Raw genomic sequence first — 25,312 nt, 5'->3', positions numbered from 1 at the left:
CGATGCGGGGCTCGAACCCACAAACCGTGAGATCATGACCTGAGCCGAAACCAAAAGTCAGACGCTCAACTGGCTGAGCCCCCCAGGCGACCAATAAAAACGACGGATCTTCTAATAACGTGTATGGATCACGCGGACATTCTTTCCCGGCAGGACCCCCACAGGCTTGTTGAGATGTGGAATCAGCCTACCACGAGCCGGCAGAGCTGTGTCGCAGCAGCAGCCATCCGTCCGTCTCGCGCTTTGGCGGATCGTCATTCGTGCTTCTGGAACACCGTGCGTTAGGCATTTGGAAAATACTGGTTCACCGAGTTATGCCCATCTTCCTCACCGACACAGTGCATTAAACATCCTCGAAAACTCACTTTTGTCACTGGTGGGGTCACGCTCATAGCGAAGCCTTTCCTGTGGGACATTAAGCTCATGGTGGTGGATGCAAGTCTTTCTGGCCTTGGTGTGAAAGCTAGACGTTTCCATCGGTCACCATGTGAGTTGGTTTCCTTTTGAAGGGACAGCTCCCTTTGCTCATTTCCAAGAGAATGTCCACCAGGTGCCCACGTCCTTCTCTCAAGCGAAAGTTGAGTTCCAGTGAGAAGTGTTTTCAGCTATATTTCAGCTGGCAGCTGGAACATTCCGCAGGTGCTTCTCCCAGACGTCGACACAGGGGTGGACAGGAGTGTGTTACACATACTATCCATGTGTCACAAGGAATATTAAAAGGATCCAGATTTAATAAAATTGAGTAATTTCTTACTGCCTCACCAGGGTCACTCTTCAGGGAAATTGGCATTTTCTGTGGAGAGCATGTGGTGGGAGGGAGGTGCCTGCCCTGATTCTTGCTGAGGACCCAGCCATTGGACCCACGCTGCAAATGCCAACATGCTGAAAACAGCAGAGGACGTTTTCTTTCATGATAATGGAGAATAATCCGGGCCTCGGGGACACCCGGGGGTCCACAGACCACAGATCGAGAACTGCCCTAGGGAGGCCGGAGTGGGCGCGAGGCCACCGGGACGAGACTGTGTGCCGGATCGCATCCTAGGATGCTCCTGAGTGTCGCACAGCTGGGGCAGGGGTGAGGAGGTGGGCCGCGGCCAGTGTGTGTGTGTTCTCCCCATACCTGAAAGTCCCCGTGGGTGGGCTGGTCCCCTGGGCGTGCTCAGAAGGAGGCGCTGCTCCCCTCTACCTAAGAGCGCTTCTGACTGTGCTGTGTGCCAGGGGCAGGGAGTAGTTGGGTGTCAATCAGATCAAAATCCCTGTTCTTACAGGCTTTACGGCGGGAGGTGGAGGGGGGGGACGCCCTCAGCAGACAAAATGGTCAGCGCCTGAGAGAGAAATAGCCCCCGAGGGGCTTCTGGATCGCAACGCACCGGCAGAGAGAAAGCCTGCGTGCAGCGAGCCAGGCCGGGGCGGGAGTTCGGTGAGGCGGGAGCCCACGTTTTCCCGCCAGGGAAGCAGGGTCGACGTGACTGTCCTGGTCTCCACTGGGAGTCAGGTCCCCGTCGGGAGTCCCCACGCTGACTGGCTGGGCAGGGACCCCCAGGCACCGGCTCTGAGTCAGCGGCTGTCTCCAGGCTGAGCGAGCGCGGCCGAGACACCTGGCGGGACTCGTGAGGGGCGGTGTTACACCCAGACCTGGCCCAGGTCCCTCTCGGGTGGGCCCAGTGGGACCCCGCACCCACCCGAGGTCACCTACCCACTTCCTGAAGGTTCTTTGGGCCAAAGAACAGGCCCAGTCCCCCAGTGGCCCCAGAACCACCTTACTTTCCAAAACTGAAGCCCCGACCAGTGCAGGAGTGTGGATCCCTGGAGCGTCTCCGTTCAGTTTCGGAGGCAGCTGAGTCTCGAGGACAACAGGGGGCTCTGTCAGCTCGGTCAGGTGGAGGCACCCCTTGCAGCTGCTGTTGCACGTGAGGCCTGTTGACTGGAGCAGGTCAGCAGCCCACAGCCCGCACTTTCCTCCCAGGCAGTGTCTGTCCCCTGCCCCTGCCACTTGGGTCTCCAGGGACCTCCCCCATCTTGTCATCCACCGGTCAGAGCAGGGGAAGAGGAGGGGGCGGGTGCACGGACCTCTCGTGGAACCACACATGCACGTCGGAAGAGGAGGGAGGAGAGAACCTGGGAGGGAGCAGGGCCATCTCCCCAGGGGCTTGTGGGGCGTCCGTGGCCCGGGCCACGTCAGGAGGGCCCTCCAGAGCAACAGCCACTCGCTGGGGTGAGGGCACGGGGTGCGTTGACCCTCTGTGGGGTTGGGCAGCCACACGCCCCTCATTCTACATCCTTCGGACGTTCCGACCGCAACTGAGAGGAGTCGTGGCCGACCCACTCCGGGACGTGGCAGAGGAGGCCCTGTGCTTCAGGAAGTGGCCACACCGTCCTTGGAAGCTTACTGTTCTCCTTTGGACACAGCTCTTGTGCGTGTCCCTCTGAGCCAGAGTTTCTGACCCTCGTGTGGCCCTCGGAACTACTGCTGGTCTCCAGTGAACTCTTCTTGGTCACCTGACGTGTGTGTGTGACGTGGTCGGAGTGAGGAGCTGGCCTGCACAGCGCGTCTGTCCCCATCCAGCCTTTGTCCCTCAACACAGCTCCAAACCATCCTGTTCAGGGTCACAGCACACGCTCACAGGAGCCCCGTGTTACCGCAGACGAGCACCCTCCTCCCCTGTAAGGGCAGCACCACGGTCCGTGGGTGGCGGCCGTGGCTTCACGGGTCACCGCTGGTCGTCCTGTTCCGGGCTTTCTGTAGGCAGTGGCGTGGGGGGTGTCCCCGAGTGCGCTTGTGCACGCTAGCACGCGGTTTTTAAGTCAGACAAGATAGTTAACTTGAGGGGGGGACAAGTCGAGCACAAAAGCCCCCACATTCTGCTCCATGGCTCCCATGCGAGGGAGGGGCCCGGTTCACGTCTCCCACGCAGAGCTGTGTCACAGCGCCGTGCGTGGGCAAGCCTGTCCCTCCACTGCTACTCTTGGAATCTTTCTTAACAGCAAATCGCCCAGGGGCGCCAGGCTGGCTCAGTCCGTACAGTGTGTGTGGCTCGCGATCTCCAGGTCGTGAGTTCCAGCCCCACGTTGGGTGTAGAGGCTGCTAAAAGTTAGATAAATAAATAAATAAATAAATGAACAAACAAACTTTAAAAACGAGCAAATAAATTGCCCCAAAACGCACGCGTCTACATCTCCAGTCTGTGTTCCGTCCATTAGCAGTGATTTCTATTTTGTGGCAACACATACTGTCTTAACCACTGTAAGTCTTGAGCTCTGATACAATAAATCTTTCGGCTGTGCTGTTCTTTCTATAAACTGGCTATTTTGAGCCCTTAGCATTTCCACGTGATTTCTTAAGTGTAGCAAAATGCACATAAGATAAAACCTACTGTTTTGGCCACGTTAGGTGTCCAGTGCAGTGGCAGTAAGTACATTCCCGTTGCTGTGAGCATCCCCAGCCTCTGCCTACAGAGCCTTCCCTGACTGACACCCTGTCCCCGCTGAACAACACCTTCTCCTTCTCTCCCAGCCCCTGACACCCTGCGCCCTACTTCCCGTCTGGGAAGCTGACTCCTCCGGGGGCTCCCTGTGAGCACGGTCGTACGGTGTCTGTACTTTCGTGTCTGACTTGTTTCACTCAGCAGGTGCACCAGTTTGGATTCCCACACACACACACACACACAGTGCATGAGGCTCCCTTTCCTCCACGTCCTCACCAACACGTCTGCTTTCTTATCTTTTTGAGGACAGCCATTCTGACGGGTGAGGTGGTATCCCATTGTGGTTTTGATTGGCATTTCCCTGAGATTAGTGATGTCGAGCATCTTCTCATGTTGGCCATCTGTGTGTCTTCTTTGGAAAAACATCTGCCCAGATTTCCTGCCCATTTTTAAAAAAAATTTTTTTTAACGTTAATTTATTTTTGAGACAGAGAGAGACAGAGCATGAGTGGGGGAGGGGCAGAGAGAGAGGGAGACACAGAATCCGAAGCAGGCTCCAGGCTCTGAGCCGTCAGCACAGAGCCCGGCGCGGGGCTCGAACTCACGGACCGCGAGATCATGACCTGAGCCGAAGTCGGACGCTTAACCGACTGAGCCACCCAGGCGCCCCTCCTGCCCATTTTTTAATTCGATTGTGTTTTCAGTTCAGCTGTAGCTAGCAAGTATTTTTATGCAATAAATTCCTATGCGTGACATTGCAGGATCAAAAGGACAGGAATTGTCCAAGATGCCTTCACAAGATGCTATCTGGACTCTGTGAAACCCTAAAAAAGATGAAAACGTCCCTGTCCGTGTCTGAACCAACCAAAGCCTTAATATCAACCTGATTTTAAAAAATAATAATACAAAACAGGAAGAGAAAGTGAAAATTCTAAGTAAAATATTAGCAAACATAAGGCACGCACAACCGAGTACGCCTTCTTTCAGGAAAGTGGGGGAATTTGCTGTCAGAGAACCGCCCACAGAATTCACCAAACCCACCGAATCAGCATGGGGGAGGTCAGCGGATTGCGTCACGAAGACGGCCCCTTGAAAAGCTCCCCGCATACCAGGACTTGCAGGAAGACGGACACAGATGACGTGCCCACCCCAACCAGCAAAGGAGAGACAGCTACACCCAGTAGGACTGTCACTGTGGGTCAGCATCAGCCAAGGACAAAGTCACGGTGCAAATACTGGAAAAGGAGAGGCAATGATTCTCTCTTTTTGCTAATGACACGATGGTAAAACCAAGAAACCTGAAAGAAAAATTAAAAAAAAAAAAACACTGCTAGATTAATAAGAGCCAAGTATATAAAATTAATACATAAAATTCCTTTTCTCTATATTATTAATAACCAGTTAGAAATGGGAAGACTCCCATTCATAACAACAAGAGCTATGAAATGCTCATGAATAAATGAAACTGGAGAGGACTCTAGTCACATTAAAGAATAGAAAGGACACCTGAACAAAGGTGTGGAACTGCATTCCTGGGTGGAGGGTATCTCTGGGGGAAAGGAGGTCTCTGAGGGGGGGATGTCTCTGCGGGGGGGATGTCCCTTAGTGGGGAGGATTCTGGGGGGAGGTATGTTCTTGGAGGGGGGAGAACATCCTGAAGGAGGCGAGGACATCCCTGGAGGGGAGGACATGTCCGGGAGGATGTCCCTGGGAGGGAAGACAGTCTTGGCATGAGGATGTCCCTGGGTGAGATGTCCCTGAGGGGGTAGGATGTCCCTATTGGGGGGAATGTCCCTGGGGGTTAAGACATCCTTGGGCAGGGAGGATGTCCCTGGGGGGGAAGGACACCCTTGGGGGAAGGACATCTCTGGGGGGATGTCCCTGTTGGGGGGCATGTCCCTAGGGGGGAAGGACATTTTGGGATGAGGACGTCCCTGGTGGGATGTCCCTGGGGGGAGTGGACTTTCCTGGGGGGAGGATGTCCCTGGAGGGGTAAGACATCCTTGTGGGGAGGACATCCAGAGGGGAGATGTCCCTGTGGGGAATCTTGCCTGAAACGACACGTCCTTTGTCTCCCCACTCGTGCACACGAAGGGAAGTCATTCCACCTTGTGCAGTGCTTGTACTCCTTTCTGAGATGAGATGCTGCCCGATTCATGAATCATCACGTAAAGCCAATTAGCTCTTCAAATGTACTCAGCTGAGTTTTGTTTTTTCATAGATAGCACCAAGCACACGGGGCCACATGGACTTGCCTTGGAGAGAGACCAGCCTTGGTGGGCAAAGATCCAGAACAGGCCAACTCCCTCGGGACTTGGGATCTGACAGACAGGAGACCCACACGTCCAACGTTCGGTGATAAGCAGTTGCATGTAACAGGCCAGGGAACAGGGACAAATCTCTCATAACCTTCTACCGGGTTGATTTCAGGTGGATTAAAGATTTAAATGTGAAAAGTGGGAAGCTTCTAGAAGAAATTTTGGAAGCACATGTGACCCTGGGGCCAAGACCTCTCTGATGAGACAAATCATAAAAGGAAAAAATGGCCTAATTTGTGGTGGCGGCCAAAAGCCTTAAAAACTGGAGACGCGCAAAGCCTATGGGAGGCGGGACTTGGGACCTGGGACTTCCCTATGGGAAGCTTTCGACGGGGAAGCTCGAGTGTGCACAGGGCTGGGCGCTGGGGCCCGGCCAGTTCAGGGGGGTGAAGGGTGCCAGGGAGAGGGCCGCGGTGTGTGTGTTGGGGGGGGGGGCGGTTAGCTGTGCCCCTGAAGCCCCGCCCACCCCAGGCAAGGCTGGACTCCCTCCCCAGCCCCCAGGGTTGCCTCTGCCCCCCACAAGAGCAGCTGGCACCACCTCTCCCAGGTCCCTCCACCTCCTGCAGCAGCGCCCTCTAAGGCCCAAGGTGGATTTCTGACGCTGTGTTCTGGACTATTCTATCCATGCTCTCTGTGCTGGGAGCCACCTTTTCCAGGACCCTTCCACTGCACAGTTCCGGGGCGGATGGGATTGAAGGTGAGGTTGTGTGAGGCTTGGGAGGCAGAAGTGATGGAGACGCCATGGTGCTCTGAAGGCTATGTGTAGTTGGGGTGCGAGCGGTCAGGACTCTGGGCGGTCAGGCCTGTGGGTGGTCAGGGATCTGGGTGGTCAGGCTGGAGGTCAAGGGTGTGAGGTCAGGGGTGTCAGCGCACCATTCCACACTCAATTCTTTTTTTAGAAAAATTTTAATAGTTATTAATTTTGAGAGAGAGAGAGCAGGGGAGGGGCAAAAGGAGAGGGAGACAGAGGATCTGAAGAGGGCTCCACCCTGTCAGCACAGAGCCTGACCCGGGGCTGGAACTCCAGAACAGTGAAACCATTGCCTGAGTTGAAGTCAGACACTTAATCGACTGAGCCACCCAGGCAGCCAGGACCCAGTTCTGATGGGTGTGTTTTCCCGTTGACATCATCAGTTGTCCAACACCAGCTGAGCATCCCCCAGATCTGACTCGGTCCGACTCTGGCTCCCTGGAGATGGCGTCAGACCCTGCGGGCCGGGGCTCAGTCCCCAGGGCCGCCCCCTCCCCTTCGGGCTGCAGGACGACTGGCTGTGGAGCAGAGGGTCCCACGACCCCCTCCTCGGGTCGGATCGTTGGCCCGAGCGGCTCGCAGAGCTCGGGTGAACGTGTCGCGCACTGGATCGCTGGTTTATGATGAGAGGATGTCTGTCACCGGAAGAGCGGACGGGAGAGATGCGTGGGGCAGGTGCACAGGAAGGTGCGGAGCTCCCCGCCCTCCCCCGGCCCGTGGCCTCCGCGGCTCCGCCTTCACCGCCCTGGAAGCCCTCCCACGCGGCCCCGGGTCGGCTGGGGGGTGGGTCCCGGAGGCTTCATGACCCTGGCCCGACCGAGGGATCACTGGCCCTGGCCGAGGGGTCTGTCTCCAGCCCCTGTTCCCTCCGGGGTGCAGGGGTGGGAGGGGGAGACCCTCCAGTCACATGGCCGGTTCCTCCCCCAGCCCCCATCCTCGGGGGCTTTCCAGAGGCCACCTCACTCACACAAGACACCAGTGGCAGTTGGGTGCAAAATCTGGGAATCGTCCTTAAGAAAGGGGCAGGCAGGCATACGGGGTTTTCTTGACATCCTCCTGCTTTTCCTTATTTCCTGTCCAGCAACAGAGGAGAAGGAGGAGATGTGTGGCCCTCCGGCAGCTCTCCAGCGCTACGAGGCAAGGTTGAGGAGGAAGGGTGCAGCCCGCCAGAGCGGGAACACAGCAGCTCCGGTGTGACCGCACCTCTGGGCCACTGCCTGGGCCTGGCTCCTCGTGTGTGAGGGAGAAACAAGATTCCGTCCCATGTTATTTCCAGCCTCTGTTATTTGCAGCCGAGCTCAGTTTTCCACAGAGAACTTAGTACCGGCAAGGCAGGGGTGCTAAGTGGAGGCAGGTGATTGGGGGGCGGGGGGATGGCGAGGACCTGCCCATCGCCGGCTGGAAAGCTGGTGGCCTCCGTCACGTCGTGGGCACCGTGTGGTCAAAGCCCACCTTGGCAGGCCGACCAAACAGATCGAGGCAGCAGCGTTAGGGGAAATGGCTGGGAATCGTTCACGCGTCCGATTGGTGCTGGCCCTGTCTGGCACTTGGAGCAAAGTCTGCAAAGGGAGAGTGAAGGTGGAGGGAGCCCCCGGCCTGCTGCAGGGAGGGTAGGACACCCTGCCATCCAGGGGAGGGCTCCCCGTGCCCCTGCTGCTCAGGCAGCCCCAGGGTCCTCCTGGGGCTCTGCGGAGCGGCCCCCAGAATTACAGCCCTCATTCTAAGGCATGTCCAGCCCTAGAGCTCTGTCACCACCTGCTATCTCTCAAAGCTGCACTGGGCCCCCGAGGGGGGCTGACCTCCAGGGACACAGCCCTGCCCTCAAGGAACCAGCTAGCGACCAGCATGGGAGGGGCTGGATGGCAGGGATGCTGGGCGTGTCAGGAGGCAGTGAGTGCGAGCCTGAGGCCCAAGCCCAGCTTGGCTCTCTGGGGTGCTCGGGAGAGGTCAGGACCCAACAGGGGGACAGGAGCTGGGAGGTGTGCAGGGTGTGATGGCTGATGTCCCGCCCCCGCCCCCACCATGTGTGCATGGCCCCTGAATCGGAGGAGGAGAGAAGCCAAGGCGCCTGGGGCTCCAGGTTAGCTCTGTGCCTGCTGGAGGGTTGAGGGGTGGGGGACGAGACACAGCCAGCCCTGCCCGCTCCCGGGCTCTGTCCTTCTGGAGCTGGGGCTGGGGCTGGGTGCAGCGGCCACGGTCAGTGGTAGCACCTCCCGAGGCCTTGTTCCAGGGGAGGGCAGAGGCGGTGCTGGCCCCCACCTGGGCGGGGGAGCAGTGTGAGGGGTGGGCATCCAGACATCCGCCCCTCCTGTTCCTGCTGCCACCTCACCCCACAAGGGTCTGCCAGCCCCGGACTCGTGTTCCTTAACCCCCAGGGTCACGGTCCGTACCAACCTAGGGTCTAGCCCCTCCTTCTTCCGGGCGCCACAGCTAAGGTCTGGGAGAAGCCTGCCTGCTGCGGGGAGGGGGCGGGGGGCTAGATCACCAGAACCCCTTAACGTTGAAATTCAGACTCCAACTATGTGCCTAACCGCCCCCCCACCCTCGTTTTCAGAAACGCCTTCATCTTTTCCTGTTCAGAGAACTTTCCAGAGACTTTCCAAGTTCTGCTTGGGAACAGCGTGGCTCCCTGGGGTGCCAGCTGGCACTGCCTGCAATTATCCTTAAATTACAGGGACAATTTTAATTTCACAATAATTAGGAATATCAACTGCAGCTCAAGCCTTCGAAACTAATGGAATTTTAATGGGCAGCTGCTTAGGTTACAGCCAAGAATAGTAACGCTGCGCCCAGCCTGGACCCAGGAGCCCCGCACAGCGCTGGCCTCTGGGAGGAGCGGGGGTGTGGGTGGGGGACAGGCCGCAGCTGAACATTCTGTGGGGCCCGGGGGTGGGGGGAGTGAGATTTGGGGGGGGCCTTGGGACTCATCAGTCCCATGGAGCAGGTCCTGCATCCCAGGCTTTGGAGCCCAAGTTCAGGCGTCTCCCCCTGGAAATGCAGCCTGCCCACAGCCTCCCTGCTTGGATCTGAGATCTCCCCTCCCCAGCTGGAGCCCTCCCACCCCAGGTCCCCACAGCCCGCACCCGCAGAAGGCTTCTTCCGAGCGGGATGGCAGGTCTGGTGTGTCCCCACCGTGCCTGGGGCTGTGCTGGCCTCGCAGAGAGCCAGGGGCTCACGAGGCTCGCCGCCCTCCTGTCTCTCCTCTCAGATGGACAGTCCCACGTCCGAAAACAGCCCTGTCACACGTTTTGTCCGATTTTCAGCGTGAAGTGGTCGGGGCGGTGAGACACCACGGTGGAAAGTGGACATTGATGGTGCCTTTTGGTGGGTGGAGATTTTGCTTTTGAGAAAATCAGAAGTTCATTTTTCCTCTGTGGCTGGAACTTCCTGTATCCTGAGAAATCCTGACCAAGGGCCAGAGGGTGTTTTCATATCGGATTCTGGAGGATGTGCTTGTGTCTGGGTCTTTGATCCGTCTCAACTTAAGGCTTGTGCACAGTGTGAGTTAGGTGTCCAGGGCCGTTGCTTCCCGGTGATTCCCCGGTGACTCCAGCACCATTTGATACAAGTCTTCCCTTTCGCTCGTTGAGCTTTTCCAGAGCTGTCGTCAAAAAGCAGTTCGCTGAGGGGCGCCTGGGGAGCTCAGTCGGTTAAGCGTCTGTCTCTTGATTTCAGCTCAGGTCATGATCTCGCAGTTTCATAGCTTTGAGGCCCGTGTTGGGTCTGTGCACTGACCGCTCAGAGCCTGCTTGGGATTCTCCCTCTCTCCTTCTCTCTGCCCCTCCCACATTCGTGCTCTGTCTCTCTCAAAATGAATAAATAAATAAACTTAAAAACAAAGTCACTGGGGACACTGGGGTGGCTCAGTTGGTTAAGTGTCTGAGTTCGGCTCAGGTCATGACCTCACAGTTCCTGGGTTTGAGCCCCACGTCAGCCTTTTTCTATCCTTTTACTTTCTTCTTTGTTTAAATGTTTATTTATTTATTATTGAGAGAGAGAGAGACAGAGAATCCCAGGCACGCTCCACACTGTCAGCACAGAACCTGATGTGGGGCTCAAATTCACGAACAGTCAGATCATGACCTGAACCAAAATCGAGAGTCAGAGGCCCAACCGGCTGAGCCACCGAGGTGCCCCTCTAACCTTTTACTTTCAGTATAAATGTGTTTTTCTATTTAAAGTGTGTCTCTGTTAAACAAATTATAGCTGTTTGTTTTAATCCAGCCTGACATGCTCTGCCTTTTAATGAGTGTTTAGCCCATTTATATTTAATATAATAGATACAGTTAGGTTAACATCTACTTATCTTGCTGGTTGTTTTCTCCTTGCCTGTTTGCTCTTTTGTTCCTCCTTTCCTGTTTCTTTTGGATTAACTGATTTTAAAATTTAAAAATTTTATCTACTCTGTTGTGTTTTCATCTACAATACCCTTTTGTTATTTTCTAGAGTTTGCTCTGGGGATTCCAGTATGGATCCTCGTTTACCTCAAAATACTTTGAAATCACATCATGCTACTTCGTGTGTAAGGTAAAGACCTTTTAACACATAGTTCCATTTCCTTTCTATCTTTTGTGCTGTTGTTGCATATAATTTACATGTACGTATAAAATAAACCTCAAGGGGGGTTGGGGGGATGGGTGGGTGATGGGTATTGAAGGCACCTGTTGGGATGAGCACTGGGTGCCGTATGGAAACCAATCTGACAACAAATTTCATAATTAAAATAAAATAAAATACACCTCAAATACATTGTTTACATTTTTATTTATTTTGAGAGAGAGAGTGGGGGAGGGACATAGGGAGAGGGAGAGAGACAATCCCAAGCAGGCTCCACATTGTCAACACGGAGCCCAACATGGGAGTCGAGCTCACAAACTGTGAAATCATGACCTGAGCTGAAATCAAGAGCCAGACGCTTAACCGACTGAGCCACCCACGCCCCCCAGCCTCAAATACGTTGTTATTATTTTTGCTTTAAATGTTCAATTGTCTTTAAAGAAATGAAGAAAATAGAAGTGTCATCTTTCATATTTACAGACATTTACCATTTCTCGTGTTCTTCATTCCTTTGTGTAGGTACAAGTTTCCACCTGGCATCATTTCCTTTCAGCCTAAACAACTTCTAGCATTTCTTTACAGCCCGAGTGTACTAGCAATGCATTCGCCAAGCTTTTATCTGTAAATACCTTTATTTTGCCTTTCCTTTTCAAGTGTATTTTCACTGGGTATAGAATTCTCAGTTGACAGTTTTTCTTCCCAGTCCTTTAGAGATGTTGTTCCTTTGTCTTTGGTTCTCCATTGTTTCCCATAAAAACTCAGCCATTTTTATTATTGTGCTAATTAACGTATGTAATGTACCTCTCTCCTCTGGATGCTTCAACAATTTGTGCCCAAGTGTGTTTTCTTTGTCTTTATCCTGCTTGGCTTTGTTGAATTTGGGGATCTGTGGGGTTATTTTTTAAATAAAATTTGAGAAAACTCTGGCCACTCTTTCTTCCATACATTTTCGCCACGTTATCTTTCTGGGGCTCCAGTCACACACGTGTCACGTTACCTGATGTTATCCTACAGGTCAAGAGTGCTCTTTTTATTTCATTCCATCTTTTCTTCTTCTCTGTAATTTAGTCTGAATTATTCACATTGATCTGTCTTCAAGTTCGCCGGAAGTTTCTTTTGCAGTGACAAGAAGCCTAGCCAGTACATTTTTATTTCAGATACTGTGATATTGTAATTTTCAGTTCTTGAACTTCCTTTGAGATTTTAGAGTTTCCACCTATCTTTCCAGATACCACATCTCTTTATCCATTATATCTATCCTTATCTACAAATTCTTCTACAAATTCGTATTATTCTTTTTGCATTATATGTCTGCTAATTTCAGTTACTGGACATCTAGGGTCTACAGGTTTTGATTGTGTTTTCTCTTCACGTGTCAGATTTCTCTACTTCTTCGCATGTCTTGTAATTTTTTTTATTCCGTTCCAGACACAAATCAACGGTGGAGACTGCTGTGTAATGTTTCGTTTTTATTCCGTTCTTCTTATTTCACCCAAACGCGAACCATTTCGTCAGTTTGGGTGAGGGACTTACCAGTCAGATTCCTCCAAGAGTCAAGTTGACTCCAGAACTGTGACACAGCTTTAATTGTATTGAGATCACCTGTGTGCACCCCACCCCTCTCCCTCCCTTCCTCTGCAGCCTTTTCCGTATTGTCAGAGTTCGATCTAGGAGTCCCGCTACAGCTTCAGATCCATGTGGTTCATCTTGGATTTACCCCTGGCATGGCCCTGGGATCCCCGCACCGTGAGAATGTGGAAGAGTAAATGGTTTCACTTTGCTCCCCACACTTTCTTATCGCTTTCTTTGCAAAATTTGAGTCAGGGTGGGAGAGGGTAGACTTCTGGGGCTGGCTTATCATTCAAGACCGTGTCTTTTCTCTTCACCAGCCCTCCTCCTTTTGCCAGTGTGAGAACCAGACTTCTGCATGGACGTTGCCACCACATTCTTTCTATTCTCTAGGAAGAGCTCACCTTTCTCCGGAATTCAGGTCATTAAAATTTCCTTGCGTGTTCTGCCTACTGACCTGGTAGAAAAGTACAATAATCTTTTTCCTGGTGTACCCACTGTACCATGGGAGTGAAAGTGTTTTGCGTCCTGCTCCACCCCAGTGGGGGGAGAAGAGGTCCCGTCTTCTTTTATTTATTACTCTCCACATTGAAAGTGCTTAGGCTGGTGGAAAAGACCGACAGACTCGCAAACCATTCTTCTCAGGTGGAGGAAATGCCGCGGATTCTCGTATCCTGAACACAGTTTCCCCATGGTGCCGTTTGTCCTGGCTTTTCTTCCTATTTCTATTTGGGATTGTTTGCAGAGGTTCTCAGAAATTAGCAGAACATTGGTGACAGCCTCACACGGCAGCCAAGGAGCAAACTGAACATTCACACTCCTCTTCTGTCCCCATACGTGCTGGGTTAGACCGAATGGGAGTGACCTACCTCCGCCGAACAGTGGCAGCAAGGTGGACATTGGATATGGAAGTTGTGACTCATTTTACCTACGAAGAGTCCACTAAATTTTTAAAAATCAAACAACACAATGTTACCGTTACTTAATACTTTATCAAGGGAAGACCGGAATACCAATGCCATCACAGCGGGTAAAGGAATAGGGAAACAAGCCAGAATTTTGGCCAAAAACCCAGAAGCCTTCTCTGTGCCAACTGTGGCACAGAGTCCGAGTGTGTTATCGGGAGACGTGGCTTTGAGGATGCCAGCGGTGATGATACGCTTTGGAATAATTCAAGGATGACATTTGATATTTTCTGCATCTGCCCAAAGATGGAGCATCGTGATGAAACATGTATCATATTTGGCCTGATAATCACCCTCAGAAATGCAAAAAGAATGTCAACTAGATGCTGTGAAAACAATTAGATTTAATTTATACAAGACTCAAGCTGCATAGAAAAGTGAACTAGAACATCCTCAGACAAAGAGGAATCATGGTCTTGGGAGGAAAGTGAAACTGATTTCACGTGTGCTCTCTTGCAGCCACTTGGTGTGTGGGTTGCTACTGACAATATTAGGAAAGCTTGCTAAAAAAAAAAAAAGCAGGGGCGCCCGGGTGGCTCAGCCGGTTAAGCATCTGACCTCGGCTCAGGTCCTGATCTCAAGGCTCGTGGGTTCAAGCCCCACATCAGGCTCTGTGCTGACGGCTCAGAGCCTGGAGCCTGCTTCGGATTCTGTGTCTCCCTCTGTCTCTGCCCCTCCCTTGTTCATGCTCTGTCTCTATCTCTCAATAATAAGTAAACGTTAAAAAAAAATTAAGCCTTTTTTTAATCGGAGAGAAAATAGCTTTTCTCCACAACAAATAAAAAACTTTAGAAATCCTCCTGCATTAATTTAGCTATTGCTTTAAGGTATGGTGAAAATCTTGCTTTTTTTTTTTTAATTTTAAAGTTTTAAAAAAATAATGTGTTTATTTTGAGAGAGAGAGAACCAGGGAGGAGCCGAGACAGAGGAAAGGAGAGAGAGAGAGAGGGGGAGAGAGAGGGAGAAAAAGAGAATCCCAAGCAGGCTCCACGCTATCAGCACAGAGCCTGACACGGGGCTTGAACTCATGAACTGTGAGATCATCACCTGCACCAAAATCGAGTCGGATGTTTAACCGAGCCACCCAGGCACCCTGAAAATCTTGCTGTTATGGTGATTTCTATAATGAAATTAAAGTATCTGGCCCTATTTTCTGTGATAACGTTTCATATGCAACCCCATCGCAATGTTTGAACATAATACATGAAATCTGTGATTCTTTTCCCACTATAAATATTTGCTCTAAGAATTTTATGGATGGCCCTGGTGGCTTCTGCCTCCGCGGAAGAAAGTTTCACCAAATTGAAAATACAACACAAATTATGTGGAAATCTGGATCATAACAAGCTAATTATAGATTTTGCAGAGACGAACACAAGAAAAGGTACTTTCTGGAATAAGTGTGTAAGCAGTTACGAATTTTGTGTGTCTGTTATTACCCATCTGGTCACAGTTGACCATTAACGGTCTCTAGACATAAGCAACAAAACGGTTTTGGGATTCTGCTGTCGTGTGGTCACCTCTGAAGCATAGCTCTAGAAGACATACAGATGGCCAGTCAGTGCACCAAAAGGTGCTCAACCCCGTTAACCATCAGGGAAACGCAAATCAAAACCACAATGATATGCCGCCTCACACCTGGAAGGATGGATCCTTTCGAAAAAACCCGGAAAATAACACGTGTTGGCAGGGTTGTGGGCAAACTGGGAGCCTGTGCACTACGGTGGGAATGTAAACTGGTGCCGCCACTGCGGAAAACAGCGTGGAGGCTTCTTAGAAAATTCAACACAGAGCTACCGGATGCTCCAGGAATGCCACGTCCGGGTGTGTCCACAAAGGAGTGGGAGCAGGGACCAGAGCGGATGCGGATGCACCTGTATTCGCGGCATCACCTTTCGTGATGGTGACAGTGTGGAAGGTACCCAGTGTCCGCGGACCGATGGACGGATAGACACACCGTGGGCCGGCCACACGACGGAACGATACTCAGCCTTAAAAAAGGAAAGAAATCCTGCCGCCTGCCACCACACAGATGAATCTTGAGCACACGTTAGGATCGGTGAATTAGGACAGACACCAAGGGACAAACGCTGGGTGGCCGCTCACAGGAGGCCTCCCGCAGGGAAGCGGCAGAGACAGGAAGCGGATGGGGGCGCCAGGGGCGGGAGGGGCAGGGAGTCGGTGTTCGTGGGGTGGGAGGTCCAGTTGTGCGGGACGAAGGGTTGCGGGATGGAGGGTGGGCTTGGCTGTGTGTTACGAATGTGCTTAATGCCACTGGACTGGACATTTAACAGTGGTTAAGACAGCAGATTTCGTGTGTCTGTTTTATCACGTTAAACAAAATGGGGGAAAAGACCTCATCGCTTTACCTCTGCTTTGCAGTTTTGTTGTTTTATAGGAATTTTTGTCTGGGCGATATTTTACTGGAAACTTTCTTCAGTTTGGGACCAGACCTAGGAGGAGCGGCGGGGTGGGGGTGGGGGGTCTCCTGGGAGGAGCTGTGGGTGGCTGGGTGGGTGGATTCTGAGCGAGGGAGCAGCAGTGCCCTCCCCACGAGGCCTCACCCCTCCTGTGGCGCTGGCCCCAGCGTCGCCCTGCTGCCCGGGGGGCAGACCCTTGGAACCCCAACTGTCACAGCGGGACTGAAGGGGGTGACGTAGTGTCTGAGGTCTTCCCTCGGGAGCACGTGGGGCTGGGGCAGGGCTTGGTAGAGTTCTCTGTTCTCTCAGGAGGAGGAAGGGGGCTTTCCTGCCACAGAGACCGTGTGTTCCCGTCTGGGAACTGTCGTCAGGGCACTGCCCCTTCCAGGCCTGCTGTCAGCACTCAGGCAGCCGCGTCGGTGGCACGCTGGGGCAGTGTTACCAAGGGCAGGAGAACTGGGGGTGAGGAGGAGGTTCCGGCTTCCTTCAAGTGTGGAGGGCGGGCGTCCTGCTTGCGCGTCAGGTGCCCGGAGGTGGGGGGACCTGGGGCTGGGGGGTTCCGAGGATGCAGGAGTTCCCACGCCAAAACCCAGCAAGGCCCAGGCACTGGGACAGTTGGTCCCCGCGGAAGGGAAAGGTCACACTTTCACCCCAGTAACTCCCAAACCCTCCTCGCCCTCTGCAGCGAGTGACAGGGCGGGGTGGCTGGGGGTGGGGGTGGGGGACCGCCTCCTGCTACGGTCGGCTGCGGGGGCCTGGCTCTTCTGGCCTGCGGGACGGCGGGGTGTTGGGGACACATTGCTCCTTTTCACCATTTAATATTGGGGCCATACTGGTCCTGCCTGGTTTCTGAGGCCGGCTGACCAGGGGAGTGCCCCCAGGTTCCCCACGCTGTACCCCAGATGTCACCATAGAAAGTGCAGGAAGCACGTGGGAAGGGCCCCCTCAGCTCCGCTCTGTCAGCCACTGGGGTGGGTGTGGGGGCTCCTTCCTCCTTCCGCACTGTCTCTGTCTCTGGTGCTGCCACCAGGGTCCCTGAGCCCCGATGCCACCCTGTCAATCTCTGTGCCCCCGAGGTGGGAGGGAGGCCTGACCCTCCAGAGGCCAGTGTCTCCCGCTCAAGCCCTCCGGTGCTCGCCCACCCGCCCCCAGACTCGGTGCTCCGTGGGTCTCAGGCGGAGAAGGACACACACGAGACCGGGTGGCCCCTCTAACAGCTCCAGCAGCCCTCCTCCGCCCACACGGCTCGGCTGGGCTACTCCTCTGGGGACACCGCAGGCCTGCGGTGGGTCCGCAGCATTCAGAGCCAGCTCAGGGGGGGCAAGAGGGGCCGCAGGGAGGGCTGGAGGCCAGGTTGGGGTGCCACACTCTCAAGGACACTGGGCAGGGCTACGTCCACGGCCGCCACCTGTCTCCTGGGCTCAGTCTCCACACCTGTAAATGGGCACGTGCGGGCGGAGGATGGGGAGGCCGGGGAGGCCTGCAATGTACTCACTGTCGCTTTCCTATTTTGAGATGATGCTTTCTGATTTATTTCATGTTCATTTTCCGAGGAAGGCAGACACTCTCCTAAGCTACATCTCCCCCAAATAGGAAGAGACATTTCAAAGTCGAGTCTGTACAAGAGGGCGATGTTCACACCACGCGGGGGACCCCCTTTCCTGCTTTGTGGACTTGCCCAAGGCTGGCCTGCCTGTGGGGCCTCCCTGTCCCTGGCCACCAGCGCGATCCTCCCTGGAGCCCCAGGAAGAATCAAGTACGTTTCATGCAGGAACAATGTGCTCTGGTTAATTAGTGTATGTTCTGTTCGGTAACGATGTGGTCTATCTAATTACTGCATGTTCTATTTGGTAACAATATCCCTAATTAATACAAGTTCTATTTAGTAGCCATGTACTCTATTTAATTAATTTCATGTGTTCTGGGTAAAAACATTATGCTTCGTTTGACGTATTTCCCCTGTGCGCTGACCGTAATGAATTCCAAAACACAGAGGTGCAGCCGGTCGGTTTTGTGGATGTTAAGGGGCGGCTTTCCCCCAGGAAGGTCAGGGAGGGCCTCAGGAGGGGGCCTGGAGCCGGAGCATTTCAGGTGGGGGCGGGTGTGAGTCGAGCTGGGTTGGGGGCCCCGAGACCCGCGTCCATCTCCCTGGTGACCCCTCATCTGCCCAAACCCTCTGGGTTCCACATGGGTCTGTCCTTCTCTGGTCGTGCCCGCCCCCTTGGTTCTTGTTTTGGGGTCCGCACCCCTCCCTGGCCCACACCGCTGACCGCAGGCCCACAGATTCACTGTCCCCATTCCGTGCATGACTGCCACTGCCCTTTGTTGTCCCCTCCTCCACACAGCCAAGGGCTCTTCTGGAACAGATCTGCCCAGCCTCCTGGGTGTGGTTCCCGAAGTGGCCCTGCTGGGCCACCACACCTGTACTTCCTGGAGCCTCCTCTCTCCTGCCTGGGGACATTGTGTCCCCAAGCCTAGCATGTGCCCAGTGCAGGGGGCAATCAGAAGTGCACCCTGCCGATGGCCAGCTGTGGTCCTTTCTATCCAGGAGCTCCGGGGTGGGGGCCGTGGGACAGACGTGAACTTGACTCCCGTGCAGCATGACAGGATGGAGACAGGTGTGTGTGTGGGCCTCGTCTCCCCCCGGGCAGCGTGTGTGGGGTGAGTTGATCCCTGGCAGGTGAGGAAGAAGCCCCCGGGGCGGCTCGCCAGCAGGCCCACTGAGGACAGGAAAGCAGGAGGAGCACGGGCTGGGGAGGGGGAGGGCACCCCGGGCCCAGGCTGAGTCCGTCCACTAGACACTTGACCACAAGCACCCGGTCCGGTCTCGTCTCTCCTGGCACCAAGGGCTTTCGGCTGTGAGGCCCCCACGTCCCGTCTCGTGACTTCTTGGAAGGCACACGGGGCCAGTTGAGGACAATGGGCTTTCCTCCTGCAGAAGACGAGGCCGTGGGACTGTGAACAGGACCAGGCAATGTGTGTGGCCGGCCTCGGGCGGTGGCCCAGGGCTCGAGGGGAGGGGCCGAGTCAGGCTTTGGGATCAAATCCCAGCCCCGTCACCCAGTCCTGACTTGCCACCTCCCCTGCTCCAGCCTCAGTCTCCACCTGCAGAATGGGTTCAGGGGGTGGGTGCAGGGGAGCGGGGGGAACAGGTGTCAGGGGCAGGGTGGGAGCCAGGGAAGCTGACCTGGTGACGTCCGCACCAGAGGTGTGTGTCTGAGGGAGGGGCTCATGTGGCCAGGCCTTTCTAGGTCAAGGACAGAATACCCCCCCGGGAGCTGGGGCAACTGGGCTGCATGGAGTACTGGGAGGACCAGCAGAGACCACACTGACCGGACGTACAGAAGGATGGGGTGGGCAGGGCAGGACGGTGAGGGGGGCAGTGAGGGGGACAGTGAGGGGGACAGTGAAGGGACAGTGAGGGAGGACAGTGAGGGGGACAGTGAAGGGACAGTGAGGGGGCCGTGTGGGGCACTGAGGGGGCAGTCAGGGAGGACAGTGATGGGGGACAGTGGCAGGAGACAGTGGGGGGGACAGTGAGGGGACAGTGTGGGGACAGTGGGAGAAGGCAGTGGGGTTTCCAGCTAGTCCTTCCTGCTCTCAGAGCAGGTGAGGTAGATGGGCCCACCTGGCTCCAGATGGGTGACCCAGAGCGCCACATCCTCTCCTCTGAGTTGACCCAGCGCTGCCTGCATCCCAGGGGACAGTAAGGAAGGTGAGCGAGGTGCAGGCCGGTGGGGGGGAGGGGCGCTGCTGGCAGGAGACCACGCTGGCGGCTCACCCCCCACCCCCCAGGTAGCAAGTCCCACCGCAGGGAGGAGCAGACCAGTGGGGAGGGGGCAGGCACCCTGCCCCCAGGGGGAGCCACCCACGGGCCTGGCCAGGAACAAGCCTCAGGCCTCCTCTCCGGAGTCCATGCCTGCTGGGGGTGGTGGGGAGCGGGGGGAGGGAGGGGGCGTGTCCCCAGAGACCACAGGCTGCGGGCAGTCATGCTCACTGGTGAGCTGCCTGGTGGCCAGCCGGGGAAGGGGGATCAGCACTCAGCTCCTAGAACCCCCCCACCCCACTGCCCCACGGTGTCCCGACTCCCCCGTACTCACTGGCAGGTGAGTTCCAGGAGCACAGCGAACCCCGCACTGGTGGCCTTGGGGCCTCCTCCCCCAGTGACATTGACCATCAGTGTGAGGGTGTGAGCGAGCTCTGGGCCTGCCCAGCTGGGGGTGGGAGGGCTCTGTGCCTCCTTCCCTAGGTCAGTGTTCTTAGTGACTGAGAAGCCGCTTTGTGCAGGAAAGCCCCCCTTTTTAATGACAAGGGAAATTGGAAAACGTCTGCACAGAGCAGGGAGCAGGCGTAGAATGTCACACACACAGCCACCGTGTCCCCGCGAGGACCACGGATCGCATCGCCGTCCTTTGGGGTGTGGCTCGGCTTCTGCTGGATGGCTTTGCATCTGAGGGGGCAGCCGTGGGGTCCCAGGACCCACAGGGCCGGGGACTGCTTGGGGGGGGGGTCCCGCCAGCTGCCGGGTAGCATCTGTACGATTTTACATTTAGGGGCGAGGGGGACATCCACGGGGGCTGCGGACCCACTGGTGCATGTGCTACGGACTGGGCCCCTCCATGCCAGCCCGGCTCTAACCTCAGGGCAGGACGGGGTTTGGGGTGGCCTGGAGCCAGTGTCTGCTCAAATCCTGAAAGGGACAGTTCTCATAAAGTCCAGGCAGCCCTCTTTTGGGGACAGAGCGACCCTGGAGGCGGGAGACACGTCTACCGTAGAGACCCGCATTGGCGTGAGGGGTCCTCCCGCCGAGGGGTCCCGCCTCCGCTCAGGCCGGGTCTGGGCCCCGGAACAGAACGGAAATGGCCGTGGCTCTCCACGGGGCGGGGGGGGGGGGGCACCTCAGCCTCCTGCCCACCAGCTCTCCTCTTCTGCCATCGTGGGAGCCAACCAGCCTCTAGCGCCCGCTTGCCACAGAGCCCCGCGGTCCGGCCCCCGCCTGGCTGCTCACTCAGGCGCCCCCCACGTCCCCCCTTGCGCCCCCGGGGCCTCAGCGCGCAGAAGGCAGCTGCCACCACAGCCTGTGGGCGGGCGCTCCTCAGAGGACATTTCTGAGGCTGGGTGACCAGATGCTTTATCGCCCCAAACGGACTCCTAGAGAGAAAGGGGGAGCTATTTATAAGCCTGCTTCGGATCCTCTGTCCCCCCTCCTCTCTCTGCTCCTCCTCTGCACTATCTCTTTCTCTCTCTCAAAAATAAACTAAACTTCAAAAAAAACAGGGGCGAGGCCCCTGGATGGCTCAGTCGGTTGAGTGTCCGACTTTGGCTCAGGTCATGCTCTCACGTTTCGTGGGTTCGAGCCCCACGTTGGGCTCTGTGCTGACAACTTGGAGCCTGGAGCCCGCTTCGGATTCTGTGCCTCCCTCTCTCTCTGCCCCTCCTCTGCTTGTGCTCTCTCTCTGTCTCAAAAACAAACATTAAAAAAAATTTAAAAAAATAGAGGCGGCTGGGTGGCTCAGTCGGTTGAGTGTCTGACTCAGTTTCGGCTCAGGTCATGATATCATAGTTTGTGGGGTCGAGGCCTACGTTGATCTCTGTGCTGATGGCGTGGAGTCGGCTTGGGGTTCTCGGTCTTTCTCTCTCTCTCTGCCCCTCCCCCTGCTCCTCTACTCTCTCTCAGAAATAGATAAAAACAAACATTAAAAAAAGAAAACACAGATAAAGAATGAAGACCACAGGTGTGTGCCAGGCGGAGCCGTAGGGGTGCCTGTGATGAACTTGAAGTCAGCTTCACTGGATCATGGGGCCCCCAGACACGGGCCAAACGTCACTTCCGGCGTGTCAGGTGGGCGTCAGGCTTCACAGGGAGTGGGAACAGTGTCCCAGGGCCACGACCAGACATTCTTGTTTTTTTTCTGTTTTTGTAAAGCTTATTTATTTCTTTTGAGAGAGAGCACAGTGGGGGAGGAACAGGCAGAGATGGAGAGAGCCTGACGTGGGGCTCGAACTCATGAACTGTGAGATCATGACCTGATCTGAAATTAAGAGTCAGACGCTCAACCCACTGAGCCACCCAGGCACCCCTGGCCGGAGGCTCTTGTAAAGCACCTGACTGGTAGAGGGAACTTAATCGATAAGACCTGTCTTCTCAAATAGAGACTCAGTTTCCCTTTCCACCCCTTCTCAGCATGACATTCCCCCACTTCCAGGGGTCCTGAGTGCCCCGAAGGGATGGGCCAGCACGGAAGCAGCTCCCCCGCCCCACCCCTGCTGCATCAGCACCCTCCCTTCTCCCAGGCGTGCTGCCTGCCTGCGTGGACCCGGCACACACGTGCGGAGAAGCAAGACGAAGGCAATGAGAGACCTGCTGCACCACCCACCTCCCAGGGCGGCTCTCCACTCCTCCTCCCTGCTCCGGAAGCCTCCACTGGTGGGACTCAGCAGGAGCCTAGAAGGCGAGAAAGCGGGAGGAGGGCGAGGGTGGGGCTTATTTCCCAGCTTTCTCTGTGTGGAGCCATTCCCCTGGGTCCTGTCTGGCTGCTCCTTCTCTCCCTGTCTCTCTGGGTTGTCCCCACGCTCCCTCAGCCCTGGAGGCGGCACCTGTTCCCTCCACACCGTGGGTCCTGGCTCCGCACTCACTCTCCGCCTTTCCTACCAACTGGGGCTTTGTTAGACTCTTCTCAAATTTCCTCCTGGGACCGAAACAAATACTACAAGGCCTAAGGAGGAGGAGATCCTAACCAGGAAAACGCGGTGGGGAGGCATGGAGAGGGGAGACAAGTATTTCTGAAGCCACACAAAACAGGTGATACATTCAGAAGAGAGGGAGACGGGAGAAGGGACGGCGCTGCACAGGGTCCAGGACACAAGCGCGTGGAGGATGGACAGGCAGTGAGTGGCCTGTTTCAAAGGGAAACAAGGCACAAGAGGAGGAGTCAAGGGCAAGCCGGAAGGGGCAGGGGCCCCAGCGCTGGTGAAAGGAAATGAGAGGATGAAAAAGGGACCCTGGCTTAAGCCGGCAGCTGAGACACAGCTGAGACAAGGCAGGGAGGACAGAATCTCAGGAGGCAGGAGGGATACGTGATACGATCGGAAGGGGCTGAGGCCTGTGACTGGGCGGGACACTGCCCATCTGCTCTCCTGCACCTGTCCCTGGACATACAGCAGAGGCAGGCTTGGGTGCTCGTCTCAGTCCACCTGGGTTGCTATGACAAAAATACTACAGACTGGTGAGGGGGACACTTATCAACAACAGAGCTCCTGAGGCTGGAAGTCCAAGATCAAGGCAACGGCAGATTGAGTGTCTGGTGAGAGCTTCACCGGTTCATAGCCAGCCGGTGGCGAAGGACGAGGGAGCTCACCGGAGTCTCTTTCGTAAGGCACGAATCCCATTTGTGGGGGCTCCACCCTCATGACCCAATCACCTCCCAGAGGCCTCATCCCCAACACCACTGCACTGGGGGCAAGGCCGCAACATGAGTTCCCCGGGTACACAGGCCACGGCAGTGCTGCTGTGGAGACAGTGGGCCCCCAGCGTCTCAGAGCTCCCCATTTCTGGCCCCGTGGCAGCTCTCCTGGTGGCCCACCCGCGTCCACCATGCCAGCTCCACATTCTATAACTCTGTCCAGCTAGGTGGTTTATTTGCAACAAGGGGAAGACGCGTACTGACAATATGCTGTAGGGGGAAAATCCCCCTTGCTATCGTTTTGGGAGCTCTGGAGGGAATATGAAACGTGGCTTAGTTCTCTGATTTTTCCATTCAACAGAGGACCGGAGGCGTGATGGCTAGTGTATTTGTCGTGATGATTTAATAGACAACCCAGCAGGCTTCGGCCAGGTCTGAGAGCTGGCTGTGTAATTGAAAGCCAGGACCCAACTAGTCAGGAATCCTGCACTTGATTTTTTTCCCCCACTTAGAGTGTAGGGCAAATGCCCAGGGGACTGTTTCCCCAAAGTACCCTAGCTGGTCATTATGACTACAGAGAAACTAATTTCCAAAGAAACACTGATTGCTGAGGAAGAAGACAATAGGAGGCAGGGGAGAGGTAACCCTGGAGGGTCTCCTGTGTGACTCAGGCAGGAGGGGAGGGTTGGAGCAGTGCCCCTGGGGACCTCCAGGGCAACCGGGCAAAGCCTGCCTGGCTCTCGCACCTGTGGGAAGGACTAGGGGATGATTGTGCTCCTGGGGGGACAACACACTTCTCATCTGCTCCCCTCCCTTATTTCCAGGTGGAATTCAGTCTAGATGCACATCAAGGTCCTCTGGAGAGGGTGCGGGGTCCCAGACTCTGGGCGGGGTCATGGAGGAAGCGTCCAGTCGCCTTCAGGGACCGGGCTGGAGAGGAATCGGGGCCAGAGTGGGGTGTCTCGCGAGGGGTGCCCAGGCGGGGGCGCAGTTGGGAACCCGGGCTGGCGGGGGTGGATAGGGGGCCCAGGAGGCAAGAAGGGCCCCTGAGGGGGGAACTGGGGAGTCGGGAGAGGACCCGGGTGGTGGTGGGTCAGGAGGGAACCCAGGCTGGGGGGGGCGGCGGATACGGTGCCCGGGGGACGCGAGGCAACCCGGGCTGGGAAGGGGGGAGTCGGGAGGAGACCCGGGGCAGGGACGCGAGAGGAGACTCGAGCTGGGAGGAACCGGGGCGGGGGAGACGGCAAGGGACTCGGGTGGGCGGGTCAGGAGGGGACTCCTGGCGGGGGCGCAGGATGGCCGAGGAGATGGGAGGAGACCTGGGCAGGTGTGTAAGGTGGAGCCCGGGGCGGAGGCGCAGGAAAAGCCCCAGAATGGGAGGGGATCCGGGCTTACAGAAAAGAGAGGACTGGGCGGGGTATCTGGAAAGATTCCACCGCCGGACTCTCCGTCCACCTCCGCGCGGGCAGCGGAAGTCTTGTCCCGGGCCCGGAGACTCCGCCCCCCCATATCCGCCGCGCAGGCCCCGCCTCCGGCTGAGGCCCCGCCCCTCATTTCTTTCTACCCTCGTCCCCTGGAAGCCTGGCCGCGCGCCCAGTCTCTCACCCTGTAGACTCCGCCCCCGTAGGCCCGCCCCGCCCCCGGCGGCTCCGCCCCGTCACCGAGGCCCCGCCCCACAGGCCAAGCATTCTGGCTCGGTCTTGGACCCGCCCACGTCCTTAGAGACCACGCCTTCCACCCGCCCCGCCCCCGCGCAGACCACGCCCCCCCGCCCCCCGCCCCCCAGGGCTCCCGCCCCCCGGGCGGGCGGCGGCAGCGGAGCGACCGTTGCGCGCGCGGGCGGAGCGGATCGCGGCCGGCGGAGCGAGCGGCCGGTAGGTTGCGGGCCGGGCGCTGGGTCGCCC

The 25,312-nt window shown here is 56.1% G+C and overlaps 2 protein-coding genes across 8 annotated transcripts in view; one reads left to right on the top strand and one right to left on the bottom strand.

Moving 5' to 3' along the window:
* Positions 1-17,329: 17,329 nt before the first annotated feature.
* Positions 17,330-25,312, bottom strand: part of LOC121038989 (uncharacterized) — an 11,054-nt gene continuing 3,071 nt past the window's right edge. The window contains exons 1-3 of one of the 4 annotated variants that reach the window (XM_040489021.1): positions 24,804-24,959; positions 22,383-22,450; positions 17,330-18,960 (exon numbers count right to left, since the gene is read on the bottom strand). In XM_040489021.1, coding sequence (XP_040344955.1) covers positions 18,546-18,960; positions 22,383-22,450; positions 24,804-24,917 — 597 coding nt within the window. In that variant the 5' untranslated portion in view covers positions 24,918-24,959 and the 3' untranslated portion in view covers positions 17,330-18,545. Of the gene's footprint in view, positions 18,961-20,287; positions 21,157-22,382; positions 22,451-24,803; positions 24,960-25,312 lie in introns of those variants that run through there. The other 3 variants (XM_040489011.1, XM_040489027.1, XM_040489016.1) reach the window with 3 other exon arrangements.
* RGS12 (regulator of G protein signaling 12) overlaps positions 25,207-25,312 on the top strand; it is a 122,979-nt gene continuing 122,873 nt past the window's right edge. For 2 of the 4 annotated variants that reach the window (XM_040488988.1, XM_040488997.1), the window contains exon 1: positions 25,207-25,282. The gene's annotated coding sequence lies outside the window, so the exon portion shown is untranslated. The remainder of the gene's footprint in view (positions 25,283-25,312) is intronic. The other 2 variants (XM_040488982.1, XM_040488975.1) reach the window with 1 other exon arrangement.

Source organism: Herpailurus yagouaroundi, unplaced genomic scaffold (assembly GCF_014898765.1).
Source record: "Herpailurus yagouaroundi ecotype Mexico unplaced genomic scaffold, PumYag 28, whole genome shotgun sequence".
In the NCBI taxonomy this organism is placed as follows: Eukaryota; Metazoa; Chordata; class Mammalia; order Carnivora; family Felidae; genus Herpailurus; species Herpailurus yagouaroundi.
Note: the sequence above shows the minus strand (reverse complement) of the source record. Positions and strands in the feature narration are given on the sequence as shown.